General features: G+C 39.6%; 1 protein-coding gene across 2 annotated transcripts; it reads right to left on the bottom strand.

Annotated features, from left to right (window-relative positions):
- Window positions 1–3521: 3521 nt before the first annotated feature.
- On the bottom strand, window positions 3522–15263 carry RBM43 (RNA binding motif protein 43). 2 transcript variants are annotated; one of them, XM_047083952.1, is made up of 4 exons: window positions 14810–15263; window positions 8503–8719; window positions 5515–5603; window positions 3522–4732 (listed from the first exon to the last, which is right to left on the bottom strand). In XM_047083952.1, exons 1-4 carry the CDS (start codon window positions 14975–14977, stop codon window positions 3983–3985), a joined length of 1224 nt encoding a protein of 407 aa, XP_046939908.1. In that variant the 5' UTR covers window positions 14978–15263; the 3' UTR covers window positions 3522–3982. The 2 variants fall into 2 exon arrangements, with proteins under 2 accessions (XP_046939908.1, XP_046939906.1); XM_047083950.1 differs by lacking the exon at window positions 14810–15263 and adding an exon at window positions 11192–11527.
- Between the last annotated feature and the right edge of the window lie 4692 nt (window positions 15264–19955).

The following is a 19955-nucleotide window of genomic DNA, read 5'->3' as shown; positions in this document are numbered from 1 at the left end:
AGATAAGGCCCCACTCCAATCCAGTAAGATATCATCTTACCTAATCACATCTATAAAGACCCTATTTCCAAATAAGGTTACATTCTGAGGTTCCAGATAGACAAGAACTTTGAGGGGATACTATTCAACCCACTAAACCAGGCAAGAAATGACATGACCCTGATCTAAGGTAGTGGAGAGAAGGGGAAGAAGTCTAAACAACTCTTGGTTTTCTAGCTTGAGTCACATGTTGGCTCCAGCCCTGAGATGAGACATTCTAAGCAGAGGGAGCTTTCCTTGGGGTGTTGGTACTATCAAGTTCTTAGAATAATAACTACTATTTTTGAATATGTATTACTTGCTACAATTTCTAAAAACTCACAATAATAGCTGATAACACTGAAGCTAATGGGGTAAGGAAATTTCCCAGAGTCACTCAGTTTGGAAGAAGTGAAAAATGAGAGAGAAGGGGTCAGTGGAGAGTATAGAACAGAGCCCACTGGAGTTGAAAGGGTTTTTAATTTCATAGGCCAGTATTTATACCAGGAAATGGCCTTAGAGTAGTGAAATTCAGGCAGGAGAGTTATGTTTCTTAAACTACTGTCTTTGGGAACTCCATACATTGTCACCAACATGGCTTATATGAAGAAATTCACAAAGGAAATTGGACATTTGTATGTATGACTCTCTAATGACAAATCAAGGAAATCTTGTCCATCAGATAAAATTGTAAACACTAAGCTGTCAATTATTTTAAGTTATTCTAAAAAAAAAAAAAAAAAAAACTAAGTTGTCAAAAGTCAGGCATCCCTAAACTTGGTGTTCACCTACCAAACCAAGTGCTGTTTTGCCCTCCCTCCTCATCCCTTTGGCTAACACCCATCCATCAGCTCTTTGCCTCTGGGAAGCTTCTTCTGACCCTTATTAAAGAAAATTACTCAAAACACAGAAATAAGGCAAAAAATAATTATGTGACCCTTTAATGCCTTGCTAGACATGCTCCAATAAGCCCACTCGTGGGTCATCTCTTTTGGGGAATATAACTTTGTTTCACTTAATTATCGCAATTGATTAGGGCACTGACACTTTACAACTCTGTACAGTTAGAATTTTAACTTCAAAAAAAAAACATGATAAAGTGTGATTATTTTTCTGGCTAGCAGAGAAAACAACCCCTAAATCACAGTTTTATAACACTATTGAACATTGATCAGCTTTGTTTCCCATTTAGCAATCTTTATTAACACGCTACTGATTTTTAAATTCTATTACTCATATTCTTTTTGAAACAGTATTGTCATTATGCTAGTTCACTCCTCAATAATAAGGTAAATAAAGCTTTGACACATGCTCACTATCTTTTTTATGAAAATTATGCTAATAACTTGAAAATTATTAACATATTCCAGGAAAGAATTGACACCCCCTCTACCCTATCCCAGCTACTTCTTTTTTTTTTTTTTTAATTTTTTTTTTCAACGTTTATTTATTTTGGGGACAGAGAGAGACAGAGCATGAACGGGGGAGGGGCAGAGAGAGAGGGAGACACAGAATCGGAAACAGGCTCCACGCTCTGAGCCATCAGCCCAGAGCCCGACGCGGGGCTCGAACTCACGGACCGTGAGATCGTGACCTGGCTGAAGTCGGACGCTTAACCGACTGCGCCACCCAGGCGCCCCAATCCCAGCTACTTCTATAGCAAGCACTAAGGTAATGGCTTGTTGGCCTTCTCTGTCAGACCAAGCAGTAACTTCTAAGAAATTAGTGAACATAGCTGTCTTACATCCCACTGTTGTCTCCAGAACCCCATAAAAGGATTGTCCCAGAGGATGAGCTCAATAAGAATTCCTGAATGCTTCTCTTACCCAAGTACCTCCGAACATTTTCTCCCATTCTTCTCCTTTGTCCATCTGGATCTGAAGCTTCTGGATAATGGCTCCGTTCACTACTGCAGCCTCTCTGAAAAGTATCAGCTTATTATCTACTTAAATGATAGGTTTTTCCCCCCGTGGAAGACATACAACAGAGTTTAGGCCTGATAACGAGATGGAATTCACACCATCTGCCTGGGCATCACTAACCTTCAAAAATAAATTTTAATAAGTCACTACTACCACTTTGGGAAAAAATGTCAGTTTTTATTAAAGATAGAAATTGGTTACACAAAGTAGCATATTATAAGGAAAGTGCTGTTAAACTAACTCTAAAATACACAGCAATATGTAAAAAACGTCAGAAATACATAATCTCCTCAAGCAGAAGATGCCATATCTATACTTGTCAATCAAAGTCTATCAGAATATGGAATGAGCATCATTTTTGCAACCCAGTTCTTTGTTTAAAGACTATTGGTATTAGGCACACAGCCTCTCCTCTGCTGTCCTGCCTGCGGCTCCCTTGCGCACCCTTGCGGTGGATTCAATAAACTTCTATTTCCTTAAAAAAAAAGACTATTCTATTGATTTTAAATTTGTCATAGTAATGAAAGCTTTAGTAGGTATCTCATTAAACTCTGCCAGTTATCAACTTATTGACTCTGCTTTCAATTCATCCTATGTGCCTTCTCTGTGAAAATGGATCTGGGACCCTTAAAGTATTTTTCCTCTGTAGCTGATAGGATGTTGTTTTCTCAGTAGAGGGCGCTGGAGAGACACTGCAGGACAAAAGTCTTGTTCCTACTCCAACTTGTTCAGCTGGCAGGCTATTAGGGATCCGGTTTTTCTGCAGAAGAAACTTCCCCCGATACCCAACGTCTGCGGCACGGGCAGCTTCTCCAACATCAGGTTCATGCAGCATGGACAGTTGCTCCGGTGTCCAGCCGCCAGCACACAAGGCCTCCCCAGGCCCTATAAGTGCACGGTGGCCATTAGCACCCAGTGACTAGCAGGTTACCCCAGCTACTCTAACGCATTTTGTAATGGAATGTCTCTGGTGAGACACTTCCTCTGAACAGATTCCTCCAGCAACCTAGAGGACGGATTTCCAGCAAGATCCCCTGGCACAAACCCTCCAGCAAGGTCTCAGTCCTGGGATGGGGGGCGAGGGGGACTCTTCCATGGTGCTTTACCTAAACTCTTCTTAAATCTGCTATTCCTATGTTTTTTAGAGTTCTCTTTATTTCTTCCTAGCCAATTCCTCATTACTCCAATCCCCTATTACAATTAACAATTTTTTATATTAAACTTTCCCTTTTCATATTACTGCGTGCCTTCTCTCTCCTGACTGAACCCAGACTGAGACAAACTCCTAGGAGCAAAATAAAAATGAAGCACTTTTTAAATTTAAAGACATCTTATTGGGCACTTGATGTAAAGAGCAATTTCTCATTGACAAAAACAACAATGAAATATTGTATCTTAAAGTATGGAAATACAGGGTGCCTGGGTGGTTCAGTCAGTTAAGCCTCCGACTCTTGATTTCATCTCAGGTCATGATCTCAAGGTTTATAAGTTTGAGTCCCACACTGGGTCCCAAGCAGGCTCTGACAGTGTAGAGTCAAAATAAATAAACTTAAAAACAATTTTTTTAAATAAAAGATGGAAATACTTGGGATTTAGATGGCTAAGAAAAATGAAAACATAGAGAGAGATTTGTCTTGTGATTTTCTTTTGATCTAAACAGTTCACATCATCACAATCACATTTGTTTACTTTGAGATGAGCAAGGTACATTCTAAGAATTTGGGGTTGCAGGGAAAGTGAGATTTCTTCAAAGTTTAATGAGATTTTTTTTTTCAAAGTTTTAAGACTTAGATATTATCTTTGTAGTCAGATAGGCCAAGTTTAACCCCATTCTTTGCCTGCTCGATAACTCCGGACAAATGTTTTAACTTCTCCAAATCTTAGGTTCTTCCCCTAGAACACGAGGATAGCAATGCCTACAATGAAGGATGGTTGTAAGGATTAAATGACTAATGTGTGTAAAACTAGCATCATACACAGCATCACCTCTGCTCAGTAAGGGAGAGTGACTGCCACTATCACTATTGCTGAGATTTTATTACCTAACTTTTTAGCCTTATTAATTTCATGATCTCTTTTTTAAGCAAATATGTGTCAGAAGAAGATCCTATAATATCAATGTGCGTCTCGTAAAAATTAATCAGAACCTTAGGGTACCTCAAACTTACTTGTTCACAGGCCGACTTAATCCTTCTTTTATCTCTATTCTCCTTTCCTTTCAAAAGAAGTGTCTCTTTTTTAAGCTCAAAGTGAAGAGCAAGTGAATATTCCTCAATAAGTGCTTTCACAAGCTTTGCATTGTTTGGGTGAGAACATTGTTGAGCATTTCTTATACAGATTGTGGTGATTTCACCATCCACTCTCTCCTGACAGAAAACATGACATTTTTTCAATGTGCTTTCATAAAATCTGCTCTTTTTCAGATAAAGGAATACATCTGTATCGAGAACAAGTGTTTCTCCACTCCTAGTGGTCTCAGGTACTGAGGACCCGGGTGACTCTGAGGAGTTACTGCCTCTCTGGAGATCCCTTTTGGGGCCCTGGCTGTTCCACTTCTCCTCACTGATAAAATTCCTGTTTTTTTCTAAAAGAGAACTTGCTTTTAATAGCAAAGTTTCTTTAAGCCTCAGGATATCCAGAAATGACCCTTGCACAGAGACTCTTCCATTGGGTTCCAGAGGACTGAAGGATAAAGTTGGGATTTTCCTTGTCAGGTCCGTTACCAGACTTTCTAGAATGACTTGACTCCGAAAAACAGAAAGATCGAGGATAGCTTTTACAGAGCTGAAGACCTAAAATTAAACAGAGAGAAATGAAAACAGCACTGTCTAGGGGAGTGGACAACATAAACACATTTTTTCCTGCCACTTTCTCCATCTCTACAGCAGTTGCCCTAAACCAAACCCCGCCTGCCTAGCACAGACTAGTTTCTCGCGCCACAGCAGGGATCTCACAACCCCATCAAGGCCATAATGTTCAATTTGGGATTCCCGGTCCCTCAGTGCATTTCCCAAAAAGAGCTAGTCAAATATGTTTTAGAGGCAGAATGTTATTTGAACCAAAGTCTTAAGCAAAATCCATACACTGTTATGAGGTACAGATACACAATGTTCTGGTTCTTCTCTATGGACAGGAGTTCCCCTGGAGAGTCCTCCAACTTAAGGTCATCAGATGACGGCCCAGAACCCTGCGTTTCTCAGTGAATAGTTTCAGACCAATGAATTTTAACTTTTTCCTCTTAATTCTACCTTTCCTGCCTCTTTGAAGCTCCTTTTTAATGTTCATCCTACTTTTTTTTCTTCCTGAAAATAAGTCTTTAGGTATCTACCTGACATCCTCCATATAAGCATAAAAACTCTGCGTCACTTTGAAAGCATCAAAAGGCACACATAGGAACATGAAACAGATGAGGCAATAAACCAAAAATTTCAAGACACAGGCTTGGCGTTTAGCACTCAGGTTAGCAAGTTGGCATTTCCTTTTGTAGGAGTCGTGAGATGAGAGTGCTCTGTGTCTCCTGTGTAGGGAACACACAGAAGAAACAGGATCCAGGACTGTAGGCATCACACCTTACCTTTTCACCAAAATGAGAGACTGTGAATTGAGCAGGTCCAACCTTTTCTGCCTGACAGTGTTTCTGTTTTCTGCTGACATTCTTTGCACCTAAGTGGAAACACTGCCATCAGAAGTGTTTGCAGCCTGACACACTAATAATTAATTATTAATAATAGAAATGTTCAACTCTATTATTCAACATGCCTAAGATTCTTTTTTCATTTTCCTCTAAATTCAACACTTAAATAGTTTTCCCTTCTACTTTAACAGATTAAAGTTGATTTCATGTGTACATTTGATCCTAATCATATTTTTAAAACCACACAAGTGTGTGTATATATATACATGTGTGTATATATATGAATGTATATATGAATAGAAAACAAAAACCTAAAAGTAAATCCTCCCTCTATTAATTATGGCCATAAGGAGACTTCACCTTCTTAAATTCAGAATACCACACTGTCTTTGTTCTCCTCTAATTCACGGTCTCCTTTGCTAATTCTCCTTCTCTTCTCATTCTCTAGATGTTAGCATGCCCCAGGCCTCAGGACTTATACCTCTTTGCAAACATACACCCAATCCCAGACTTATCTCAACAATCCCACCACTTTAGATACTATCACTAAATGCATCATTTCTGGGGCACCTGGGTGGCTCAGCTGGTTGAGCATCTGACTTCGGCTCAGGTCACGATCTCACGGTTTGTGAGTTCAAGCCCCACGTCAGGCTCTGTGTTGACAGCTCAGAGCCGGGATCCTGCTTCAGATTGCGTGCCTCCCTCTCTCTCTGCCCCTCCCCCACTCATGTTTTCTCTCTCTCTCTCTCTCTCTCTCTCTCTGTCTCAAAAATAAATAAACATTTAAAAAAGATTTTTTTAATGCATCATTTCCAAATTCTCTTTGGCCTCCACTTTCATCTGCCAGTGGAAATCTCTACTTTATTATCCTAATAAACACCTCAATGACCAAAATTCAAATCTTGATAACTATTCCCCTTCCAAAAGTACTCTTCCTCCAGTGTTCCACATCTCAGAAAATGACACCTAATCCATCAGCAAATCCTGAATGGCCACCAGTTCCCAGTCAACAGCCCTGTTACCACCCTAGTCAAAACCAGAGATGACCAGGAACTCATGCTCTCCACGTGGCTGCCAGAGCCACCACCGAAGAAAGGGCAGTCACATTTTATCAGTCATCTGCTCAAAACCCACTGATGGTTTTCCATCTCACCCAGAATAAAATCCAGACACCTTGCCTTGACCTATAGGCTGTTTAACATAATCTGGTCCCCAGCTACCCATCTAACCACATCTCCTTTTCCTCTCTCCCTTGCTCACCCCACTCCAGCCACTCAGGCTGCCTTGCTGTCTTTATTTTTTTTTAATTTTTTTTTCAACATTTATTTATTTTTGGGACAGAGAGAGACAGAGCATGAACGGGGGGGGGGGGCAGAGAGAGAGGGAGACACAGAATCGGAAACAGGCTCCAGGCTCTGAGCCATCAGCCCAGAGCCTGACGCGGGGCTCGAACTCACGGACTGCGAGATCGTGACCTGGCTGAAGTCGGACGCTTAACCAACTGCGCCACCCAGGCGCCCCTGCCTTGCTGTCTTTAAAATGCCCAGCATGCTACCCTCTCAGAAAATGTTTCCTAGTCCTTCCCTTAGCCTAGAATGTTCTTCCCCCTTATCTGCATGAGTCATTCCATTATTTCATTCAGGTCTCTGCTCAAATGTCACCTAAAGAGTACTTCCCCACCCACTCTATCTAATAAAGCAGTACTCTCCATCACATTGTATCCCTTTATTCTGTTTTATATTTTTCATAGCACTCATTACATGTTAATATATACAAATAAATGTATAAACATAAAGATAAATATATAATGTATAAATATATAAATTAATCAAGCACCCAACATATTATATATTCATTTATTTGCTAGTTTATTATCTGTCCACCTGCACGGATGTAGGTTTCATGAAAGAAAACATTTTGCCTGCTTCACTCATTGCCGTATCCTGAAGGCCTAGAATGGTGCCAGGTAAATAATAAGCAGTCAAAAATATTTGTGAACAAATGAATGAATGAGCCTTCCCTTTCTCTCTTTGGTTCAATGTTACCAGTTGAACGTTTAAAATATTAACTTCCAAAAACACAACAATCCCCTGAGAGAAATAATAAGGAGCCCTTCCCATGCTCCCTACCATAACATCCCCATTGAGAAGGAATGATTTAACTATGGTGACAGGTAAAGGTGCTATAATCTATAGTCTTAGGTTTCTCTCTAGAACCTATCTTCCCTCAGGAAAAGCAAGTTCTCTTCTGCTTCTAACCCCATATAGTATTTTACCTCCAAGACGCTGGCATGGAGACTCATCTTTCTTTGGCAATATATTTTGCCAGTTACTAAGCTGTAAAGAAGGCTGCCCCTCTCCATGAGGCTGGAGGGATGAATATCCCCTGCAGATCCAACCTCCTCACCTATGTCAGGGATGGGATAGGAACAGAATGGCTCAATCTGATCTCAGATCCAAGCTATTCATCCAATCCAACTTTACCGGTGATAAAGGTGATGCTATATCAGAATATCTTTTTGTAGGTTTGAACAAAGAGAAGCTAATGGTATGACTATATTGCTGAAGCCACTTGAAAATTCAGAGTTATCATATTTGTGAGATTATAGATTCTTGGGGGCTTCATTTCTTTTTCTGTATTTTACAAGTTTTCTACAATAAAATGTATCACTTTCATCCCAAGATCCAGACAGATTCTAAATATAGAAAGAAGTCTTCAAGAATTTGGCAGTTGCTAACAACTTTATCATGAGCCATTTTCACATACATTCTTGTTAATACAATATTGTACCAATATATTCAGAATAGAATAATATTTTCAAAATGCTACTTTAAACTCTACCAATCCCATGAATCATTTTAATGAAATTCAATTCTTGATTTCATTACAGAAGTATTTCTAAAATTACAAAATTTGATTTGGAAATACCTTTTTTCTCTTTGAATGTCACATTTGCAACTCCCTTGCCCCTGGTTCTTGTTGGATATATCACATGTTCAACAACTCCGCCTTTATTCTTAATATCTTGAAAGTGAGTCTTCACTACTGTGGTCAGTAATTGATCATTAAAAAGGCCAAGCGGATGACCAGCAACTTCAACCATTCTTTCAGAAGCTTTGGAGTCCTTGCCTTTCAAAACTGATGCCTGTAAGAACAATAGTAGGATACTCTTTAAATACAAAAATAAGATTCTCCTTAATATAGCCATTATCACACACCAGTGGAAGAGAGGATATTTTATTCAATAAAGGTGCTAGTATAGCTGATCAGACACTTGAAAAAAAAAAAAGGACAGATCCTTGCCTCACGTCATATACCAACATAAACCCCACATGAATTTGAGGGGTACAATGTAAAAAGTGAACTCAATTTTTTTTTCTAAATGGAACACATTAGTTAATATTTGCCTGATTTTAGAAAGGCCTAAAAGTAATAGCAATCACAAAGGAAGAGATCAAGAAATACACATTGTAAAAATTTAAGTTTGAAAACAAGTCAAGCCAACCACAAAATATGGTAGTTTGAAGATGGCTAGATGTTTTCTTTATATATACAATGTATATATATTAAATATATTTATATTTATATTATATATTTTTATATTTATAAATTTATAAATAAATTTATATTTATATTATATATTTATATATTATTATATTTATATTATATATTTATATTATATGTTTATTATATATAATTTATATATGTGTAGTATTTATATATTATATATTATATATATTTATATATATATACAATATATATATTATTTATTGCCACATTGGTTTCCATACAATACTCAGTGCTCATCCCAACAGGTGCCCTCCTCAATGCCCATCACCCACTTCCCCTCCCACCCCCCATCAACCCTCAGTTTATTCTCAGTTTTTGAGTTTCTTATGGTCTGCCTCCTTCCCTCTCTGTAACTTTTTTTTCCCCTTCCTCTCCCCCATGGTCTTCTGTCAAGTTTCTCAGGATCCACATATGAGTGAAAGCATATGGTAGCTGTCTTTCTCTGCCTGACTTATTTCACTTAACATAATACTCTCCAGTTCCATCCACGTTGCTACAAATGACCAGATTTCATTCCTTCTCATTGCCAAGTAGTATTCCATTGTATATATAAACCACATCTTCTTTATCTATTCATCAATTGATGGACATTTAGGCTCTTTCCATAATTTGGCTATTGTTGAAAGTGCTGCTATAATCATTGGGATACAAATGCCTCTGAGCGTCAGCACTCCTGTATCCCTTGGGTAAATTCCTAGCAGTGCTATTGCTGGGTCACAAGGTAGATCTATTTTTAATTTTGTGAGGAACTTCCACACTGTTTTCCAGAGCGGCTGCACCAGTTTGCATTCCCACCAACAGTGCAAAAGGGTTCCCATTTCTCCACATCCTCTCCAGTATCTATAGTCTCCTGATTTGTTCATTTTAGCCACTCTGACTGGTGTGAGGTGATATTTCAATGTGGTTTTGATTTGTATTTCCCTGATGAGGAGTGACGTTGAGCATGTTTTCATGTGCCAGTTGGCCATCTGTATGTCTTCTTTAGAAAAGTGTCTATTTGTGTCTGGCTAGATGTTTTCTCAATTGTACAGTCCAAAGCACATAACCCACTACGAAACACATCCCCTACTTTTTTTGGTCAGAATTAGAAAAAAAGGGCCCCATAAAAAATAAATAAATAAAACCCTGGCCATAACAGTGGGGCTGCAGTGAAGTAAATCCTGCCTTCAGGCACATACGTGAGATAGAATTCAACAACTAAGAGCATATGCTATTGAAGACCCCGCCACTATGCTGAGCACAGAGCACCAACTGCAAGTAGACCCTTCCCTGAGCTCACTCTCTTCGAACTTCTTACATTATTCAGGTAAAGGGCTTTGGTTTCAATGTTTTGATTTGTTCCCCAGCCCATTTAGGGAAGTGGGCCTATCAGCTGTTCTCAGTGCTTACATAGGTAGTCCAGCCTGATTATAACACAGCTCAGACTTAATCTATCCTAAATTACCTCCAGGGAAGACAGGATATCTCATAAGGCTAACAGATCACAAAGATGTGTCGGGCTGTCAGTTCAGAGGACTCTGTACTCAGAATAGGATTTCGCTGGGTGTAAGCTAGCTATTTCTGACCTCCGGTCAAGAAGACAGTCTAAGTACACAGCATCCTGTCCATCCCAACAGCAAGTAAAACAATAAAAGTAAAGAATAAGAATAAAAAGGAGAATAAGCCCAGTTGACACATTTCTGGAAGACTGAAAATATATAGAAGTATGAGAAGGATAAGAGAGAGAAAAGGATCTAACCCTGAACAAGGAAAGGGGGTTTCACGGGAAAGGTGACAACAGAAATGAAAAAAGGGACCAAAACCAGAAAGATCAGTTGAAAAACTAGTGGCAAAACAACTTCTCCAGTTGTCTCTCCACATTCCTCACCCTCCCTGCATACACATACACACACCCACTCACACACACACACACACACACACACTGGAGGATAGTGAAGGCAGCTGGGTGACAACCTGTGGCTGGGGTGGAAGGGGGCCGGGGCAAATGACTTAAAGATTATTTTACCTTAAAAAAAAAAACTAAATGAACACTTAGGGAGAATCTGACCTGCTAGTATGGGTGCTGGCACCTATAGCAAGTCTCCACTGCTTTCTGGCATTTGAAGGGACTCCAACCTAAAGATCATAAGCAAACTGAAGTGTGGCACGATTTGAATTAATTTATACAGTACCAAAAATTGCCAGTCCAATTGACACTGCTGCTGGGAACATTTGCCTGTCAAATGGAAAAGGAAAAATACACATGACATTGGACTAAAAGGAGAAAAAGTAATCACAGCACAGTACTAGGCACGGCTATAAACAGTATTTACTATTTGCATAATAATGTAAAAACTCCTATTGGTTTTTAAACCAACTTTAGACTAATTTTGTTAAGTCTCTGAAATACTAAGATTTAAGTATGACTACAGAATAAAATGGAAACATTCAACCCTGCCAATTTAAGAATAAAGGCTGAACTAACAGAAGTTGAGAAAAAAATAATCTCCTCTTACACTACTGAAAAGCATGTCATTCTATCAAAATTTTAAGAATATTATGGAAGCTATAAAAATATGCCATAGGAGGGGCGCCTGGGTGGCGCAGTCGGTTAAGCGTCCGACTTCAGCCAGGTCACGATCTCGCGGTCCGTGAGTTCGAGCCCCGCGTCGGGCTCTGGGCTGACAGCTCGGAGCCTGGAGCCTGCTTCCGATTCTGTGTCTCCCTCTCTCTCTGCCCCTCCCCCATTCATGCTCTGTCTCTCTCTGTCCCAAAAATAAAATAAACATTAAAAAAAAAAAATATGCCATAGGAAATTTTTAAATAATATTAAAACTTTCAAACTTGGAAGATAGGAAAAGGCAGATATTACTTAAGTGAAATCCTCATGTATCATAGTAGGAATTCAACAGAAAATGATGAAAGTCAATGATGCCTGCCCCCAGGATATAATACTCTCTCAGCATCTCTTTGGTATTTCAGCTAGTAGTTGTCAAAATCAGGTGGCAAGGGGCGCCTGGGTGGTTCAGTCAGTTAAGAGTCCAACTTCAGCTCAGGTCATGATCTCATGGCTTGTGAGTTAGAGCGCCACGAGCCTGGAGCCTGCTTTGGATTCTAGGTCTCTCTCTCTCCCTGCCCCTCCCCCACTCATGCTCTGCCTCTCTCTTCTCTCTCTCTCTCTCTCTCAAAAATAAATAATAAACATTTTTTTAAAAAGTGTTGAGTAGTATGTTGCAAGGTACTTAAAAATCATCTGTGTGCTCTAGTAATTCTTTTGTTAGGTGTTGATTCTTTCACTTGGTGATATTTGCACTTCATTTTATGGCATTTACGTTTTCTCAAAAAATTGGTGGATTTTGGTTGTAAATAATTAATTAATTAAAAAACTAAAAATAAAAAAAAAGTGTTAAAATCAGGTGGCAAAAATGCACCTGATGAAAAAGTGTTTTTAAGTTCACAGTGTACACTGAATTTCTTAGACTATATAGTGTCTTGTCAATTAACAAATACAGTAATACAACTACAGTTAATATAACACAGTAATACAAAATACAGTTAATCAGTTAACAAATACAGTAATAACTAAGCATGTGTTCTATGTCTGGCAATATAATGGGTACCATAGATGACACATACAAAGAAATAAAACATACCCCGTGCCCTAAAATTTGGTTCCCCCATAAAAATTTACTGAGCTTTATTATGTGGGGATAGCCTTGGATAGGCCTTAGGATTACCAATATTTAAAATAAAGGCCTCTACCTTATGGATGAGAGAGGGATGAGAAAGGCAGACACATAAATACATCATTTCAACAGAGCTTGGTAGGCACACAAAAGGAGACATATTTCTCTACACAGGAAAACAGACGATTTGAGAAGGATACAAGACCATCCAAAATAAAATGCTAAAATATACAATAGATACCATCCAGGATTCGGAAGCAAGATTAACTCTGGCTAAAGCAGTCAAAGAAAGCTTCATGAAAGAAAAGCCTTGAAGGCTGAGGTCAAATTTTAATTAATGGTCAAATTTAATTTAAAAATGCAAAAGAAGAGTTCACAACAATAGCAAAGGGACAGGAGGGAATAGCAAAGGGAATAGGAAATGAAAATGGCTCATGTTGAGACATATAAAACAAAGTGTCTCCTAAAAATGAAACTCATAATAATCTATCAAGTATTTGTTACAAAAGATACTTTTAATGGAGGAAAACATAGTTTCTTCAAATATTCACAACTAGATTGCATAGGAAATAGTAAAAATATATGTGTTCCTCCATCCTAGTCCCAACTGGTATGACATAATTATCCCAAAATAGTTCTTCCTAGCAGAGGAAAAGAAATGACAAGAGATTTTTCAGGAATTCTACTTCACAGGAGATTTGTCTGTATACAACATCTGGCTCTAATAGTCCACACCAACCTCAATGGTTAAATGGCTAGTAAATTAGCTTCCTTTTTGCTTTTCATCAACGTCAAAGAAAAACTTTCAATAAATTTAAATTCAGGAAATCTTACTCCACCTGTGCCCTCATCAATACTAACACCATTATTTCTTTATTCAAGTGTCTGCATTTAATTTATCCTTGAAATTAAAGGAACTTCTCCCTGACAGCTATTAACCTCTTCTGTCCAGCAATAAGAAAAAGAGATGTCTTGAAAATAGCTCTTGCAACAGTCACCACAGAGATACAGGATTTTGAAGCAAGACCAGCATTTTGGCCAAGAGGTATTAAGGTGATGACATTTTCCAGTATCAATGATATATTTTAAGACACTTCCGACCATAGTGTCAGAAAGCCAGAAGATATAAAGAAAAACTGTTAGTTTTGTTTTTGTAAGTAAGGCACTAGACAGAAATAATTAGATTCATTCCTTGCATCCATGTATATTTCTTTTTTTAAAAAATCAGTTATTTTCATTGACGTTGCCTTTACTGCTACCAATAAACAAAATCATACTGGAATCTAGCAACTGCTTTGGCATTTCCGGGACCCTAATAACTAAAGGCCCTGCCACTGCCTTCAAGCGCCTGATGGAAAGAACACAGAAGGCTCAATCTTGAACTTGCTAACTGCTCTTGCTAGCCAGCACAGATGGCGAAAACACAGAGCCCTTTGTGCCTGGAAAAAGAACTAAGGCCACCAGAGAGAATTCCCACTAATGCAGACAAGACATCAGGATGCCTTCCCAACTTGAGTCCTTGGCTCGAATCCTTCTTGCTGGCCCTTTTCAAAAGGAAACAGCGGCCTCTATTTCTGGGTAATTTTCTCCGCTCTTGTTCCCCAAGGAGTGGGAGGAGTGGGAGGCAACAGTTAAGCCCAAACACAGCCTGCGAAACTACTCCTCGACGAGACAGCTGTGTCCCTGACTACGAGACACTGGGTGAGGGAGGCGGCCGTGGCGTTCTGTCCCTTTGGAGTTGTGCCTGTCTCGCACAGCCTGCTATGAATTTCAAGCGCGCGCGACACTGCCACAGGAGCAGGTGCAGAAAAGTCAGGGCAAGTTTTGCCGGAGGCTTGGCCTCCGCGGCAGGTGGCTCTCCGCCAGCACTGGGCCTCCCCGCGCGCCGCGGGCGACAGCCTCTCACCCCCGCCCGCCCGGCTCCGCGCGCTCCTGTTGGGACCGTGATAACGGGACGGGAAAGACACTGACTGGTAAAAGCCAGAACAAAAGTAACTTGCCATGGCGGAGAAGAGACGCGCCTTCCGCTGCCTGCAGGGCCCAAACCTAGCGGAGCACAGGCCACAAGGCTGGCCGGAAGAAGGTTTTGCTTTCAGTTCTTTGTTGACGCTGGCCTGGAGACGATGTGGAAAAAAAAAAAAAAAAAAAAACCTGCCCCTCCACCGCATCCCGCTGCTCTGCGCCTCTTGGCCTCCGGGTGAAGCTCAGACCTGGGATGGCTGCTGCCTCTGTAGTCCCATAACTTTTGAAACCACGCTGGAGAGGGGCCAGAAGGAATCCCCGGCAGTACTCCGGGGCTTCTCCCGCTGCTGTGTCTGTCCCGCGCTCAGTGGAATCTGGACCGTCCTTTCTGCGCCCCCATTCGTGGGACTCGTGAGCCCCTCACTCGTGGGACTCTTCACCACGCCACACCTGTTCCCCCCACCAGCCCAGGGCCAGTCGCGCGGCGGCCAGGTGCACAGGGCACGGGTTGAAAAGCGCTCGGTCCCTGTCAACCTAGCTGACCTTGCACAAGCCATTCGGACTTCAGAGTCTGGCACCTAGGGGGACACGAGTAATCTACATACATGGCTTCAAAGTCAAAGACAGCAGGAAGAAGAAAGGCAAATGGCTGGCAAATACAAAGAAGCTCGGTTCCACTCCTAAGTAAAGAAATACAAATTGAAATTATAATGAGATCCCTTGTTTCCACCATGAGGTTGGTAACAATTAAAAAGTGCAGTAATACCCAGTGTTGGCCAGAGTGTGAGGAAGAATCCATACTGCTGCAAGTATTGACAGGTGCAAACATTTCTAAGGATTTTGACCCCTTTCAAAATGTAGTGAAGTGTGAAAATGCACATATCCTAACACTTAGCAGTTGCACTTTAAGAACTGAAGTTACAGTGCACAAGTGGAAGTTTTCATCCCTTATGAAGGCTCCCACATCACATAAAATTTATATTAAATACATTTCTGTGCTTTTCTCCTGTTAATCTGGCGTTGTCAGTTTAATTTCCAGATCCAGCCAAGGACTCTAGGAGGGTTGTTTCCTCCCCTAAAGTGCCAAACAATCCTTGAGGAAGCCTGACTCCAAATGTGGCCAAAATAATTCTAGCAGCTTATTACTGAAACTGCATCCAAAAAAATATTTTAATCCCTTACAGCCCCAGTTATGGGGCCTCCCATCTCACTGTACTTTTCTCTGAATCATAGCTTAAGTAAAATCAAATTGGTTGACACTTTCCTGGATATTTTTGTGATACCAAAAAACAAAAACAAAACCCATTATCGATATTTCACCTCTATCTTGTTAATTATCTAATTTCAAAAGATGTAGCATACATTGTGAAGATTTCTAAAAACAGCATAAAAAGAAAGTCACTTTTAAAGGAGTAGTACTCAATGCTGAAAGGGGAGCAACAAAATAGTCCTTATTACATTTTTAATAAAATATAGACCAATGCCTGCCTTTCTTGAAAGCAATTGTATCCATACACATCATGATCCTTAAAAGAATTTGTAACCTTCACCCTATGAACCTAGTAATTATCACCTTGAAATAGGATCAGAACTGCAGAAAAAGATTTATATTAAAAGATATAAAAGGATGTATACACATCATAGCACATACACATGTGAAAAACTAGAAACAATCTTAATATCCTACAATAGGGAAATAGTAACCCTAGAAATAGGGTATGTTCACAAAATAAAATGTGATATATGGTTAGGAAAAAAAATTGGAAAGGAGGACATAAAAATGTTACCATTATGTGGGTGTGAATTTTTGACAATTTTTATTATTTTCATTATATTTTGTGTATCTTTCAAGTATGAGCATCTTTTTTTTTTCAATACCAACCAGATATCATTAATGCCATTTACTGTACAGTTTTGGCTTTCTGCCTTCCAAGCATATGATAGGATTGTACATCCAAGCTCCTTTACGGTTGGGTGGGGCCATATACCTAGTTCTGGTTGAGAATGAAAGGGTCATTCTGGACCAAGAATTTAATTACCACTTCAAGACCCTTCACAGCTCTTTTCCTCTGGTATGCTATACATCAATAAAGATGGTGGCTGCCATTAGCTTGGGTGCCTGAGTGTTTACCATGAGCATTCTTTTTGTTGACCCATCATGGACATGTAGCATAAGCAAGGAGTAAAATTTTGTGTTTTGGTCTCTGAAATTTAGAGATAACTTGGCACATGAGTATCATGTAATCTATCCTGATTGATACAGAATTGGTATTCTGAAGTGGAGTATTGCTTTAGCCAAAAGTGGGGGGGGGGGATGGGGGAGACAATCCACAACACAATCTAAAATACATGGCTTTGGTTTAGGGACAATTGGCAAGTGATTAGAAAATAATTATCAGAGATTAGAAGGATGGCGATCCATATTATATAGTGGAAAACATTTGGTAAAACTGTCACATGTGATAGCTTGGAAGGCAGATATGTACCTAATTAGCTTGTTGTTTTTTTTGAAACAGGGTGTGAAAAACAAAATTCGTAGCATATGTCTGTTACTACTGAGTGCATTTGACAAAGTAATATAAAAAAGAAATGAGCTTAGAAAAGAATCAGCCATTTTGAATGCCAGAATGAAAGTAAATAGAGAAAGTCCAGAAATATGGGAACTTGTAGGATTGGAAGGAAAAATACTGCTCATTTCCAAATGATAACACCTTTGAGTAACAAAGACTGATTATAACTCTGCTTTATTGGGAGGCTCAAATCAATGATCAAATCAAGCTTTGGATCTCTGAACAGGTTAAGGTCCCTCAGAACAACAACAACAGCAACAACAAACAATTAATGTTCTGAATTCAATAACCCTTTCAACTAGACGAACTAGCTAAGGGAAAAGAAACTAAAAGTGGCCTGATACCTATAATTAAGTAAAGATAGGGAGAGAAAAGAACAGGGAAGAAAGTGGAGAATTACAGCAACTGTAAGAAGTCTAGAAAAAGCTGCCAGTGTGGCTGTTAGCACAGGTAAGCTCACCCCAAAAAGTAGATAAGCCGCCTACCAAGTTTTTGAACTGTACCAGCCAACTAGCCACCAGCCAGAGTAAAGAGACTATAATGGTTCAAAACTTTAAAAACGTTGGTCCCAAACATTGATCACATTGATCACAGTGTACACAGTAAGCAAGCTTTTCAGCTTCCAAGAAGGATATATTCTATATATGGTAAAGGAGGATAATGGAAAAAGAAGAATGTCCAGCAACTATGAGGACAATGAGCAAGAGAAGAATTTCCAGAGTGGAATCATGGCCTAATCAAAATTCCACACCCAGGGTGTATGGAGTATATATCTACTCAAGGAGATGGCAGAATGGCTTTGGCCTAGAGGCCACTATATGTCTCCTATTGATCTCTTTCTCCAAATGAGAGAGTTTATTGCAGTTATCTTGTTCCAGTTCCACTACTGAATACCGGCGGGGGGGGGGGGGTCTCTGGATAAAGAGGAGTAACATTCAGACTTGTTATAAAAACTACCACACACCGCCTAGAGTTCATGCACTTTTGAGTTTGATGCTATGACTTAGGGCAACTTTTTGGTGTGAGTGCATTTTGTGTATGAAGAAGAATGATCCAAATATTGATGATCAGGGGCGTCTGAGTGGCTCAGTTGGTTGGGCATCCAACTTCAGCTCGGGTCATGATCGTGCAGTTCGCAAGTTCGAGACCCGTGTTGGGCTCTGTGCTGACAGCTCAGAGCCTGAAGCCTACTTCGGATTCTGTGTCTCCCTATCTTTCAGCCCCTCCCCTGTTTGTGCAGTGTCTCTGTCTCTGTCTGTCTGTCTCTCTCAGAAATAAACATTGAAAAAACTATAAGCAAACAAACAAAACAACAAATATTGATGATCTCTAGGACAGGAAAAACTACATTCATTGATATTTTGGCTCAACTATATCTGGTTCTTCTCATTTTTACAAGATATAATTTTCTAGTTCCATTCTCTTTCAGTGAGGTCATATGACTATTTCTGGCCAATGAGATGTGAGACAAAATGACATCAGCACTTCTAAATTACCACATTTAATTGCTGGTGCAAGAGTCTGCAGACTTCATTTTTCTCCACCTCCATGATTTGGGAAGCATGTCTTGAGATGGGGCCTTAAGTGATTAGGACCAAAAGACTCCCCCTACCAACCTGTGTTGAACTTTCAACATGAATGAGAATTAAACTTTTGTTTCATTAGGCCTCAGAGATTTGGGAGGTTGTTAATACAACAGAACCTAAGCTATCCTGACTGATAAATCTACAAAGGGCAAGAGGGATTCATGATTTCACATAATTATCTTTCCTGACTTATATGCTGACAGTGTCTTTTCACACATTAAGTAGAGCTATCTCTTCCTAGACAATCTAAGGCTTCCTAACTTAATACGCAAGAGTCGATATCTTTTGGCAAATTCTCAAAGGAAACTTTCTTCCTGTAAAATCTCTAAAACTCTAAAAATAGACAGGAGAGCCAATGGTTGATTTCTGAGATCTGGGCAGATCACACAAGGGTGGAATTGGTGAAAGGAGCCCAAGTCTGATTTTCTATGGTAAGTAACATTTATCAAAAACATTTATCAAAAAATTGTGAATATTTAGAATTGAATGAAATTATCTATTTTGCTGCTGAAGAAATGCTCCCAAAAGAAACAAAAGTGACTATTCCAAACCTTGCCTTAAATATTAGGAAAACATTCTTTCTGATTGTCTGTCTGCCACAGGCTAAAAATCATACCTTTTGTACCAATGAAAATTAAATAAGGTTCTTCAAGTTTTTCTCAATATTTTGAGCTTGAAATAAGCTTACTATTCCCAAAGAACTGATATATGAGACATTTTCCCCCTAAAACAGTGAATATGAAGATTTATTATAAATTTCCAGTTTTTAGGCACCATCTCTCATTCTAAAGAGAAATGTGAAAGCAACGAGATCTTCTTTTAAGTTCATTTATTTTGAGAGAGAAGGAGAGAGACTGCGACCAGAGGAGGGGCAGAAAGAGAGAGACAGCATCCCAAGCAGGTTCCACACTGTCAGCATGGAGCCCGATTCAGGGCTCAAACTCACAAACCATGAGATGATGACCTGAGCTGAAATCAGGAGTCAGATGCTTAACCGGCTCAGCCACCCAGGTGCCCCTTTCCTTTAT

Source organism: Lynx rufus, unplaced genomic scaffold (assembly GCF_022079265.1).
Source record: "Lynx rufus isolate CCGP_SWC_20201006 ecotype Redwood Valley unplaced genomic scaffold, mLynRuf1.p SCAF_2, whole genome shotgun sequence".
NCBI classification, from domain to species: domain Eukaryota; kingdom Metazoa; phylum Chordata; class Mammalia; order Carnivora; family Felidae; genus Lynx; species Lynx rufus.
This window is presented reverse-complemented; position numbering and strand designations above follow the sequence as displayed.

Excerpts from the sequence above, each read along its gene's own strand:
- RBM43 (XM_047083952.1), bottom strand. The coding sequence starts at position 14,977 with ATGCGGTGGAGGGGCAGGTTTTTTTTTTTTTTTTTTTTTCCACATCGT. Across the intron at positions 8,720-14,809 it reads CGCGTCTCTTCTCCGCCATG|GCATCAGTTTTGAAAGGCAA; the intron begins GCAAGTTACTTT and ends TTGTTCTTACAG. Across the intron at positions 4,733-5,514 it reads TCTCTCATTTTGGTGAAAAG|GTCTTCAGCTCTGTAAAAGC; the intron begins GTAAGGTGTGAT and ends GTTTAATTTTAG.